General features: G+C 37.0%; 1 protein-coding gene across 3 annotated transcripts in view; it reads left to right on the forward strand.

Moving 5' to 3' along the window:
• The first annotated feature begins 20 nt into the window (after positions 1-20).
• Positions 21-13,353, forward strand: part of EPC1 (enhancer of polycomb homolog 1) — an 81,601-nt gene continuing 68,268 nt past the window's right edge. The window contains exon 1 of one of the 3 annotated variants that reach the window (XM_039344086.1): positions 21-973. Coding sequence is in view for 2 of the 3 variants with exons in the window: in XM_039344084.1 (XP_039200018.1) it covers positions 11,488-11,640 (153 nt within the window). In the remaining variant the exon portion in view is untranslated. Of the gene's footprint in view, positions 974-10,419; positions 11,641-13,353 lie in introns of those variants that run through there. The other 2 variants (XM_039344084.1, XM_039344085.1) reach the window with 2 other exon arrangements.

Genomic DNA, 13,353 nt, shown 5'->3' on the forward strand with positions numbered 1-13,353 from the left:
CGAATTCTGTCAGTCAGTATAAGGAGGGGTTTTTAAAATAGTCTTTGTGGAAGAACGGTGCCTATTACAAAGGATGTTTCTGTTGAAATGAATGTCCTTAGACGGTACAATACAATGTTTGGCGAGCAAAAAATGAAAAAAAAAACTCATTCTTGTTCCTTGGGTAACCTCTCAATATCAACTCTTAAGATTTTGTTTCAAACCCACCAGATTTTTTAGGAGGCGTATCTTTCTGCAAAGTATTTGTGGGATCACTTTAGATTCCATCAGGCGCTTAGGCAACGGGGTGGGAAAGGAAACAAGATTAATTAGTTGAACATAGTGGTAAATAAATCTTTTAAGGTGGGAAGAAAAAACCCACCCAAATCTCTATAAGGAAACTGTGTGTGCGTGTGTCCGTGCGCGCGCGCGCGCGCTTTTCTATCCCTCCTTCCCCCCTCAACACCCCAAATCAAGGATAGTTGATAATCTGAATGTGATTTAGAAAAGGTTTTGAGCTCTTGTTCGGTAGAATTCCCAAATACAAAGCCTGGACATTTGGTGGTTGGTTGCGTTGGGGTGTGTTTTAAAAGACTGTATAAAATGGCACACTGCATTTCTGCATTTTTTCCAGGCTGCAGAAGAGGGGGGCGGGGGATAGTGCAGACTGTGTAGGGACACTGCCCTCCTAACCAATCAGAACACGCCTGTTTGCCATTACAAAGTTGTTAACCCCAGAGTCTTCTGGCTCCTGCTGCCTTTGCTTTTAATCTTTGGATATTTCTCAGGTTTACTCGAATCCCCCCCACCTCGCCAGATATGGAGAAAAAACCTTCGGAAGCGACTGTCGACCATGGGAAGGAGATTCTATTTTCATTTGCAAAGATTTTTAAAGATGTTGGATGATTCTTTCGCTAGTTGATTGCAAGCGAGAAACTAAACACAGACTGTTTCGTTACAGTCGTGAAAAAGCAGCTGGCTGCTTCCTTTCGAGGTAAGTTTTCTAATCCTTCTCACACACACGCACAAATATACACAAACGCACAAAAACCGTCGAAATAATTCTTACATGTATGAATCAAATGTACATTTGTTTTTTCTTTTAGATATGAGAGGTTTAAATTATTATGAAAAACGTTGGTTCGTTATTTTTGACCATTAAGAACAATTGTCTTACTGTCTTTATAGCCCCCTGTACTGGAACTGCCAACAACATAGATCTTTTCAAGGTGGAGTTAGAGTCTACAGCGATGATAATTATGTCCGGAGCAGAACACATATTTTTGCAAAAGAGGAACTAAGTACATTGATAAAGAAATATGTTTCAGTTTATTTGAGCTTGAGATTAATTGGGAAAAGACTCCTTAGATTGGCTTGTTGAAAACTGCCCTTGATGTAACGAAGGAGGAGATTGATATAGCAGGATGTACGTTAAGTTATGCCTGTTACTAAACATTGGCCTTTTTATTCACCAATCAGCTCTTTTTTTGGTTACTTGCTTTAAAACCTTTATATAAACAATATGAATGATGGTACTGTATTGAGGTGTCGTGTTCTTTTGAGAAGATTCATTTATGAGATATTTGGGGCATTTTTTAAGGTTTTTTTCATTTGTACACAGTGGGAAATCTTTTTTGTTTTGTATTGATCTGTGTTGGTGGCGCTGTGGTGCTCCTAAACAATTTATGTTCGTTTCACCAAGAAAAGAGGGGGGCAGAGAAAGGTGGGGCAAGATTGGATCTATTGTATCATAATTTCTTTTTTTCTTCTAACAAACACAGCTTTAAATATTAATACATGCATTATAGTTTGGATCATGTACAATATATGCAATAATCAATATACTTGAAGTCCAGTGTACAGCATAACAGACATGTCGTCACAGTCCTTTGTTGTTCTGTGAGACTAGAGGCAAGGTTTGGATTTTTGTTACTTGCTTTAAAAGAAATCTGAGGTATGTGGATAACTAATTCATTATTTAGTAATTTTTTTAGTTTTATCTTTTCTTAAAAAAAAACTCTAGTAGTTAAAACCAATTTTATATTCTCTGTAGAAAGTGACTTTTTATTGTGCTATAAATTAATTAACAGATAAGTATTTTTGATAATATTTGGCAGAGTTTTAAACCCTTTCTTTTTTGTTTAAAAAAGTAAAAAAATACCAAATAATAGTTTGGGATTGGCTTTTTTAAAAGAAATTGTGTGTATTTTTAAAATGTTCTATAGATAGTGTATGTTTTAATTAAGAATAGAAATAAAGCTGAAAAAACATATATAAATTTAAAAATTAAGTCATTATTCATCTATTTTGAGTACAATACATTTGAACCATATATACGTACTTAGATACATATATTAAGAATCAAATACCTGTTTCATGCACACATTTGTAAACTTACACAGTATAAAGAAAAAGATGCAAAAAAACTGGGAAGATATATTTATACATGTACAATTCATACTATACAATTCATATATATATATAGTTTGAAATGATCACAATATCTGGGAAAATGCAACAGGTTAATGTATCTATTAAAGAACAGAGAAGGAATTGTTTTTCTTTTTAATTTCTTAGTGTAGCAAATGTGAAGTTCTTTGAATAATTGATATAAGTTTAATAGAAGACACTTTTAAACAGAAGATATTATCTATGTAGAAAAATACTAGCTGACATTAAATATGCCCTTCCAAAATAGTTCCTTCTTGAAACTGAAGCAATATTTATTTACAGATTAAATGGCACATTGTAGAATGTATTTGATTGTTTCAAGAGTTAATATTAGTTAAATCACGTTCTTAGTTAAAACATGAAACTAAATTGTAACATAAGGATTTATATAGTTTAGTTACCTATTTAGCTTATTAAATCTATAAGTATATGAATAACAATTATTTCTATTAGGCAGTATATGCTTTCATTGATTATGGCCTCACTATATAATAACAATAGCTCTTTGAAAAGACCAATCATGGATGTTCTCTTACAGATCTAGGAATGCAACTCATGCAGCTTCCATCTCAATAAAATGTGGCAGTGCAGCATATGATTGCACCATACAGTGAGCAGCTATCTTAATATATAGTTGCATCCTCTATAGCAATTGCTAGAAGAAAAGGCGTTTAAATGTTTAGTTTTTGAAAATTAATTGTTCTCCAGGTTAAGGTAGAGACTTCTGTTTACTTACCATCTTGAATGCATCCTGACAGAAAAGATTGCATTCAGATATGATATCAAACTGCAAAAGGTAGTATTTTTCTCTTTATTAAACCTGTACCATATACCCTTTAAATCTTTAGAGAGCCCAGAGAAATATATGAGAAAGATACATAATTTACTTGTAGATTATGTTTTTAAGTCACAAGGTTTTTTTTTTTAAGAGTTTACTAACAGTTAAATCCTTTAAAAATTCTTAGCTGTCAGGACTGCAAAACAGTTGGAATTTTTAGTGACTCTAGACAAGTACTGACCAGTAAGGTAAAACAGCTTAACGTGGAATATGTTCATACATATGAATTCATACATAAATCAATTAAATTAAGCTTTTTAAGCTATTTCATTAAACTACAATTAATAGATTCTTGACTAATATAACACTAAAATTCTTTTTTTCAGATGTAATATTAGAAAAGCTAAATTAATTAGCAAATGCAACTGAAAAAATAATTTGTCCAGTTTATTACTTTGTAAATAAATCTTTGAGTTACTCTCCTGCATTATTTTACATTGTTAGGCTGAATTATATGATGTAGACATTATAACTGACATGGCGGCTACATTTGTGATGACAAGAATGAAGAGGTGAAATTGTTAAACTGATTATGGATGCATAGCATGGGATAAGATTGATAGGATGGTGAAGGAACAGATCAGAAAAGGAACAACACAGACAGCTCTAATGTATAATTATGGGTGTTTTTTCAAGAAAAAGTATGGGTAAAATGGCGTAAAAGAAACCAATTTGCAAAACCAAATAGTGAAGATTACTACTGGAAGGCAAAACATCGTTGAAAAGGACTAGAAACTTAAAAAGCATTAAAAACTAGCTAACATAAAAAATGAGAAAAGTGGTCTTTAAAAAGTTGTGTTTAAGGCAGTGGTTCTCAGTTTGTGATGCACAGACTGGGAGGTCATGATGTCATCATAGGAAACCCACAAAGACTTGAAGATTTAAATCTTGAGTTAAGTCTTGAGGGGTCTGTGGCCATGGTCCCTGACCACAAAAGGTATTTAAAGGAGAGTCTGTGGTGAAGAAAAGGTTGAGAACCAGTGCTATAGATGGCAGAAAAAAATCCAGGAAGTGAAAGTTCTGCTTGGGCAGAATTTAATTTAAACACTTGGTTGCCATGGTCCACATTATATAGCATTTTGGAATCAAAGTTTAGCTTTCCTTCTGAATACAAATGAATCTGCACATATCTGAAATTTTTTAAATATATTTAAAAAATTCATTTTACTGCATTAATATTTTTACAGCAGGATCTAGACAGATTACAGTTTTTGAATTTTTAGTATGATGAAATTCTATAGTTATATTTGCTATTGTCCTTGAAGATCCTTTTTTTCTGAATAATGGTCAATATTTATTTTCTGAACTGAATTGACAGAAGTCTTAATTCATGGAATAATTCTTCAAAGACTGTTAAAATCTGTAGTGGTAAAATGAACAACTGATGCTGAAAAGGTGCCATTTTGTATTTGCTGTGAGACATAACATAAGAAATTAATTACAAGTAGGTTATCTTCAGTTGTCATTTCAAAATGACTAGTTATAGATATTTCAGTTTAAAGCAGAACAAAAAAAAAGACCTACAGATGGATCCATCTAGTTTAGCGGTTCTCAACCTGTGGGTCGGGACCCCATTTGGGGTCGAACAACCATTTCACGGGGGTCGCCAAACAATGCAGTCTGCCATTTTTTCCCCTTTTCCTTGGCTGTGCTACTCCCTTTTATTCTATTGGCTTTTGAAAGCCAATAGAATAGACTCTCTTGAATAGAGAGGGGGTGGCACCACGCATGTGCGGCGCTCCCGGGCAGGGAAAGTTCTCGACTTACAACCGGTTGGGTAGTCCTCGACTTGACCAGTTGGGGGTCGCGGCATTAAAAAGGTTGAGAACCACTGATCTAGCTATAATTCCTCAAGCATTACAAGCAGAGAGTTAAAATGGCACTTCTGCCATGGGCTTGTCTCCTCATTTTGTATAATATTTTGGGTGATTTAATCCAATGACACATAATGAAGAGCGATAAATTGTAGTTCTTTGTGTATTGAACTTATAACTATAGCACCTATCAAAAGCACCTATCAGTATAATTTTATATCTTCTCAGAAGATAGTTGCATTGAAATTACTAGAATTTACTTCAAGATAAGTATTTGTGAAACGGAGGCTTCAGGCTTTCCATGCTGTCCAAAAGGAAACTTGTATAGCAGGGGTCCCCAACCTGTGGGCCACAACCCACTACTGAGCCGAGGTCTGCTGGCTACCAGGCTGTGGAACAGGCTGGCCAGTGTGTGCACGTGTACTCACCCCCACCGCTGCCACTACACAAATAGGATGCCGTGTGGCAAAAATGAGGTATCACATGGCAAAAACAGGGTGCTGCATGGCGAAAACGGGATGGTGCTAGTGCCCACATAGCAAAAATGGCAGTGCTAGTGTCACGCAATGCTAGCACTGCCCCGTTTGTGTCATGCCTACTCATGCGTGTGCATAAATGGTTCCCCCTTCCTTTCCCTCCAGTCTGCCAACCAAGAAAGGCTGGAGACCTCTTGCTATATAGTATTGCCTCCTGACCCTTCATGTACAGAGTTGAGTAGAAAGGTTAAAAAGGTTATGTACATATTCCCAATGAATTCACATTTTATTGTTCAATCCTGAAGAGCATTTTATTTCATAACATTTTAATAATATGGGATTCGTCTATGATTATAATAAAATTCTGTTTGATTACATTGTGGAGTTCAAAATGGCTGCAGATATAGTAAAGATACTTGAAAGAGCCTATGTTGCTTGTTTCCTTATCTAAATAAGTGAATTTGAGTGATAACTCTGGTACGTTTAATCTAAGTAATCAGTACTTTGAGATGCTGTACTAGTTGGATCATTCTTTGTTCCAAAAACATAAAATTCCATTTTCAGCAGTAGAATGTGCAAATGTGTATCTCTCAGAATCTCACTGTTAGCCTCCTGTTTTATATTGCTGTGGAGAAAAAAAAAATAATGTGCTAAGCATGCCTGAACTTTTTTTTTTATTGTTCAAATATTGTAATGTCTATGCCAGTGGCTTCTTAAAAGTGATTGATTCCAAATATCTTTGGTTAATGTGGGTTATATCTTTCAATATTTACTGTATAATATTAAAAATTAAAACTGAGAAATTTTAAAATATTTATTTAAGTTTGCAAATCCCCTGAAAGGATCTCAGGGATCTCCACAGGTTCCCAAATTACACTTTAAGATCTGCTGGTCTTTGACATGTACTTTTTCCAGGACTGTACTTTTTTATTTTTATGTTGCATTGTATGCTCATTACTACTATTCTAGTTGGTCACCATCTTCTAAATTGGACAGGCAATTAATTTTCCCAAAGGGTCAGATGAGAAACTGGGACTGTTGTAGAGGTACAAATCAATAGGGCTATAAAGTTGCATATGCATGCACATATGTAAATTGAAAAAAATTGCAATTCAGTTGTATTGCATGCATGACGAATATTTATTTATATATAATTTTTAATTTCTACTTGACCTCGTGCAGTCCAGAGATAGGCAAAGAGAAGATGTGCCCTGGGGCCGTAAAATATCTAAGTCTGTTCTAAATAATCTTACTCTCTCAAAATGTATTTAGAAATTGAATAACATTGATAACAATAAGGATTCTTAAAATGATTAGATAATTTCCTAATACCCCAAAACAAGAAGTGTTGAAAAAGCAACAGATCTTTAAAATGGTGACTAGATAGATCATTCTAGTTGGACAGTATCATTTTAGTATGTCTGCACAGATTATTGTACTTTTCAGCTCCAATTACCTAGGAAAGGAATCCTTATATATTTTAGACTGATTAAAGACCATTATATATAAATACATAAATATATAAGGAAGCCTGATATATTTTATATTGATTAAAGACCTTTATACATAAGTTAGTTCAAAAATTAAGACATCTAAGGGAAAGGAGAGAGCTACAGCAATAATGAATGTTACAATATTTCTGGATGTATCTGCCATTTTAAAAATAAGGAAATTTTTCTCTAAAAACATCTTAATTGTGACTATAATCAGCTTCTCAAAAGACTGAATCAGTCATTGCATCTACATTATCATATCAATTCAGTTAAGATTTAAAATGAAAAATAGAAGGAAAATTATCAGCTTCTTGCACCATCTATACCACTCATATTGCTCGTGCTTTGTACTAACTAGAACTGATTTAATTGTATAATGTAATTCTGATAAACACAGAAAAACTACTATGGAAGATGAGGCTTAGTTCAGTGCTAAAAAAGATGGAACAAAAGGACAAATCCTAATAAGAGCATCTTTTCTCCCTGAACTTAAAGCACATTTTCCTTCCTTTTTTTCAATTACAGGCAGTGGTCTTATCTAGTCTTGACTAAAAATATCAGTTCCAAAACAGAGACTCATCTAATCAAGCATTATAATCAATAACAGCCAACAGAAGTATCAAATGAAACTTTGATAGAAATGAAATTAATATTTGTCCTGTATTCAGTTCATCTCAGCGTTTTGCATTCAGAGATACTGGCTGTGCTTACAAATAGTATTCCTGAGTAGGGACAAACCTTATTTCCTTTTGTAAGGAAGGGCAACTCTGGGGAATATGAGGAAACTAAATGACAAGGGCCTAATCATATAATCGACAATCTGTGATTTGCATGATGACATCACAATACCTGTCATTTTGATATCATAGTTTACTACTGATACGTATGTTCTCAGCTCAGACATATTATTTTTATTCTTGTTATTTTAGCTAATTGTGCCTCTAAGTCAGGGGTGTCAAACTGCCGGCCAATGGGCCGGTTGCATCATACGGAGGCTGCACCCATCCCAGCTCTGGCAAAAAAAAGTCATGATACATCGTGACACGTCATGTGATGCAGTGAGTTTGACACCTGTGATCTAAGTGGATTCAATCAGGAGGGCATACCCACCAATGCTTCTGAACAATTCTTCAAAATTGTTATTTAGGGTTAATATGTTATTGCCATAATTTAATACTTTGCCTAAACTATAAATAATTGAGGAATGTATGTAAATGAGCTTTAAGTATACATGACTATGGAATTTGATTATGTGACATTAGGGTCATTTTTCTTCAGTTAAAATTCATGTGCTACTACAGCTGTAATATAAATTTGTAACACAGGAAGGAATGAGTCAAGGTAGCAAAAGTTTGTAAAAGGTTTATAGGATTATGTCTTCAGACAGGCAAACTTTCTTCCCAATATCTTAAAAAATGTTTATACCTCATTCCAGTATGTGCCATGACAATATTTGATAGACTTTCCTGATTTATATCATCTATTTTGGCTTGTTAGGTTTTGGTTGAGTATTTTGTCCTAATCCTAGCCATTTTTAGTTTAGTTAATAAAAGATAGCTTAAAAATTTGAATAGTCTGTTAATTAATCTGCAAATATTGTAATTTTTTTCAAAAGCAGTAATCATTTTTGTCTGAAGCAAAAAAAATCCTGAACACAGTAAATTTATTAAATTAAGTTCAGAAGAAATGCAAGTTGCAAATATGCAGGAAAAAAATTTATGAATGGGAGGAGGGAATATGGATTCTATAGAAATGTATAGTTACAACAATTAAATGAGACTGTAATACATTCACAATATTTTGCCACCATCTTGTCACTTAAGTCTTTCTGAATTCTGATTTTTACAATCAGCCATATTTGTTTTGCTTGATCTTCTATTTTTGTTTAACCGGGGTACTCTATAAATGGAAAAATCTAATATAAAATACATACAACATATATATTGCAGATTATCTTGAACTCTTTATATGCATTGTGTAATCTTCATATTCATTGGATTTTTATTAAATGAGAAGTATTCATATAAGCCCCCACAAGGAATTTGAAATGTATAATCCAGCTATGAGTTCTGGTCTTGGTCTGTTCTAGAGTAAGACTCAATCTCAGCAATATGGAGTGGCTCTGGATTTGAAGGCTTGGTGATTACATTGATGATTCCTTTTTTCCTCCAAACTAGGTAACCCATGACCTATTGGATCATTTCAGAGATATTTTCTCCTTAAATTGTTAAGCGGCATGAACATGAAAAGTGAATTCCTATTTCCTGCTTGCTCCCCCTTAACGTTGCTTATGGGAAGCTGGTTAGGGAGTATTGGGAAGCTGGTAGGGAGTATTGGAAATCATGATCACCTGGCTGTAGCAGCTCTGCAGGGTGATGTGGTGCTACAGCAGTTATAACTTTGCTAATACAACTGGTATTAAGGTCCTATTCTTAAAATTTCAGTCCCTTGGGGATAATGGGTCCTAGATTTTTGAAGCATTTTTTAAGTTAGTCCACTTGAGAGATTCAAAAATTGTTCCTTTATAATGCATTGCTTTGCCCAGTTGAAGTTACAAATGACAAAGAGTTTTAGCTGTATATAAATAGAATAACAGTTGCTTAAACATCTGGTTTACTTGGTTTGACAACTCATACTTGAGGTGGAAGCTGTGGTCAACAGAAGTCTGCACAGCCTCATACTGTGCACCAGTTACAACCATTTTCAGGAATCCTCACTCAGAGGCTATAATCACTATTACATCCAAGACATCTCTTGGTTGAACTATTGCAATGTATTCTATATGGGACAGCTTTTGAAAAGCATTTGGAAGTTAAACCGCAACAGCTCTGAACCAGTTGTAATGAATGAATACACCTTGAGGCATCCATGTGCAATTCAAGGTGCTGGCTGTTACCTTTAAAATCCTTTATGATTTAGGACCTGATATCTGTAGGATTGCCTTCTCTTGATGAGACCTGCTGTCCAATAAGATATAGCCATACAGCTCTTTCTGTATTCCCTTAGAGATTGCCACTTTAGAGGCAAGAGAAATCTTTTCAGTCACCTCCATCCCCACCTCTGGAATAGTATCCCCTTAGATATCATCACCTATTTTTCAGAGTCAGTGATAAGCTGGCTATTCTAAACAGGCCTAGGGCCAGGCTATCCTCACAAACAAATAATTTTCACTGTATTTCAAATATGCATACATTTTAAATGATTATAATTTTATGGTTTTAGTATTAAATTTTTGTTTTAATCCCAAATTATGGTTTTGTAAAGTCTATTGATTGAAAGGGATTGTAAATAAAGAACTCAAATTGCAAATGCTATGGTGTGGTATATGGTCTTTAATGCTGAAATAGGCTGTAGCACAAGTTGCATCTGACAAGCTTGTTTGTGGTTTATATGCATTTGTTCCAAAGGAAGTTCTGCCTCTTGTGGTAAGTGCTGATAGGATAAACCTAAAGGAAGGTGATAAGGAGTCAAGAAATTCTTTAGCCCCAGCACCTCAGTACTGATATAATACTGATAATTGTAATCATTTCTTTCACAATGTGTCTTATTTGAATAAGCTGACGGTCACTTTTTTCTGCTGGAAACTGTTAAATTAAAATATCCGATATGCGGTTTTAAATACCTGTGTGTATAACAGATTTGCACTCCTCTCGATTAATTCTATAGAATTTTTGATGTCACAGAGCCCTGTCTTACAGAGGAGAGAACAAAGTGGCAAGGAAAGAAATGAAAATAGGATTTAGAGAGAATATTGAGTGGCCACCCTGCTGCAGTACGTTTAAACCGAGCTGGGCCAGGCACGTCAACTGTCTCTCTAGCAAGAGGCTCGGGCCTGAGAAGATGCTTCCGGTTTCTCTACGGCTGAGGCGTGTATTTTCTCCCATATCTTCCTCCAGGCGGCAGTGATGGACTCGTCTCTCCTTCACTCGTTTCCCAACGTGTGAAGGCGGGGGGGGGGTGTCGTTGCCTCCGCGGCGCCCGAGCAATTACAGTGCTTCGAGAAAGACTAGAGTGCCTTCGGCCCGGCGAGAGTGTCAAAAGCGCCGCTCTTTCGTGCCCGTTATTCGTGCCTGCGCCGCGCGCTCTTCATCAGCGCCGTGCCCGCGCCTTTGCGCGATGCAGTGTGGGAATGGCTGTGGCGCTGGGGTTGGCTGAAAGAGGCGGCCAGTCGAGGTTTAATGTCCGCCATGTTGGCCGTGGCGTACTGAGCAGACCGGGAGCGGCGAGGAGAGAAACCGGCGCCCTAGCCTGGCCGCGCCACCCGGCGCCGCTGGGACCCGCCTCGGAGCGAGCCCCGCCCCGCCGCGGGAGCCCCGGTCCCTCCATGAGAGCTCTCGGCGGGGTCCGGCTCTCAGCTCGGAGCGCTCTCGCTGCCTCCCCCCCCTTTGCCGGAGCAGCAGCAGCCGCCATAGCAGTTGCAGCCGCCGACGACTAACATGAGCAAACTGTCGTTTCGGGCCCGGGCGCTGGACGCGTCTAAGCCGCTTCCCGTCTTCCGCTGCGAGGACTTGCCCGACCTGGCCGAGTATGCCTCGATCAACCGGGCCGTGCCGCAGATGCCCACGGGCATGGAGAAGGAAGAGGAGTCGGTACGTGAGAGACCCCTTCCCGTCCCTACTCCGGCCGGGCCCCGCCATCGCCCTGTACCCAGGCCCCCACCATCGCCTCTGCGCAAGCACAAAATGGCCGCCATTTTCTCCCCGCTTCCTCCCCCTTCCCTCCCCCTATGGGAAGAGGGTGATGTTGAACCCTAATAGACCCGTCTGCCTTCCCTGTGTATGCCTTCCTAAGATATCTGTATATATCGATTGGAGTGTCAAGGCCGCCTGCCGGGCTCCCCTCAGCCTCACTAAAGGCACAAAGGGGGTCACGTGATTCGGCGGGCAGCCGCCATTTTGTTATGCCTCTAGTTCGTTGGGCTGGGCCGTAATACCGCAGCAGCTGCGAGAATGCGAGCTGAAACGGCGCGGAGGTTCCGCTCATTGGACACTAGGTGGCGTCTTTGTATTCTAATTAGCGGTCAGGCTACATGGATGGTTTTGAGGTTTACCAGTCTGGAATTTGCTGCTGTCAGTTCTGTAACTACCAGCTAAGTTATGGGAAGAAAGGTAGGCTTTTGAACTGTTTGGATAAGTGATAAAGAAGGTGCATGGTTCCATTTACAGGAAAAATTACAAGAAATAAGATAAAAAACCTGGTTACTGGTTGATGCTATTTAACTGAAGAGCCCCCTGGAAATATATTGCTGTTTTCCCCAATAAAATTGGCTTGTTGAATTCATTCAACTGGTATAGAGAAACAGTTAAATTAATCTGGTCATTTCACCAAGTTTTAAAAAGCCACGAGATTGGTACTAATTAAATTCAGGTTTGAGCAAGCAGCAATAAAAACAGAAACAGGACTTAGAAATCACATATAATGTTCACTTACTAAAATATTCATCTTTTAATCTTTTAATGTAGCAACTTTAATCATGTTTACTGAAGTACAGAATATGAAATTTTCTTTAGCATATAGGAAGTGCACAATCTTAAAAAACTGGATAAATCACATAAATGGCAAAAAAATACTAAAGAAAAGTTAGTAACATATTAATACATGCATCATACTTGATTGTAGCACAGAATCCTTGGCATCAAATGTTTCAAGATTAAATTGTAACATGTTTGTCTCATTAACGTGGTGTTTAAATAAAAAAGCATGCTCTATTTAATTCATATATGTAATAGCCTTTTTAGTAAAATGTGCTTAATATCAATTTGAAAACTCTTTATTTGTTCCTTGAGACCCTGGGTTAATAATAAGTTTGGGAATTAAAAATTAGGCTGCATATAGTTTATCTTGAGTTTGTGCAGCTGCCCACATTTGGATAGATAGAGATGCAGTGGCTTCAGATCCTGCTGTTAGAAATTAACAGATTGATCATATGTGTTTCCTGAGATATTAATACTCTTAAATTCAGTAAGACTGTCTTACAAGTTAGATCATATAAAATTGCATTTTAAAATTCTGGACAAGAAGTTCAGAAAGAAGTCAAAACTATAAGAAAAGTTGAAAAGAATGCAAGCATAAAAGGTTTTAAATGAGTCATGCATAGACTTACTTATAAATTATGTCGAAACTTATAGCTTGGATATTCCTGAACTGTTCAACTTTGCTAAGTCAGGTATCCCTAAATTTGTGATCATCTCAGTCCTAGAGGAGATTGTTCTTTAGAAGGCCTGACTCACTGGAGAAGGGCCTAATGCTGGGAAAGATTGAGGGCAATAGAAGAAGGGGATGACAGAGAATGAGGTAGATGG

The sequence above is a fragment of the Crotalus tigris genome, unplaced genomic scaffold, assembly GCF_016545835.1.
Source record: "Crotalus tigris isolate CLP2741 ecotype Arizona unplaced genomic scaffold, ASM1654583v1 scf7180000017890.1996003, whole genome shotgun sequence".
In the NCBI taxonomy this organism is placed as follows: Eukaryota; Metazoa; Chordata; class Lepidosauria; order Squamata; family Viperidae; genus Crotalus; species Crotalus tigris.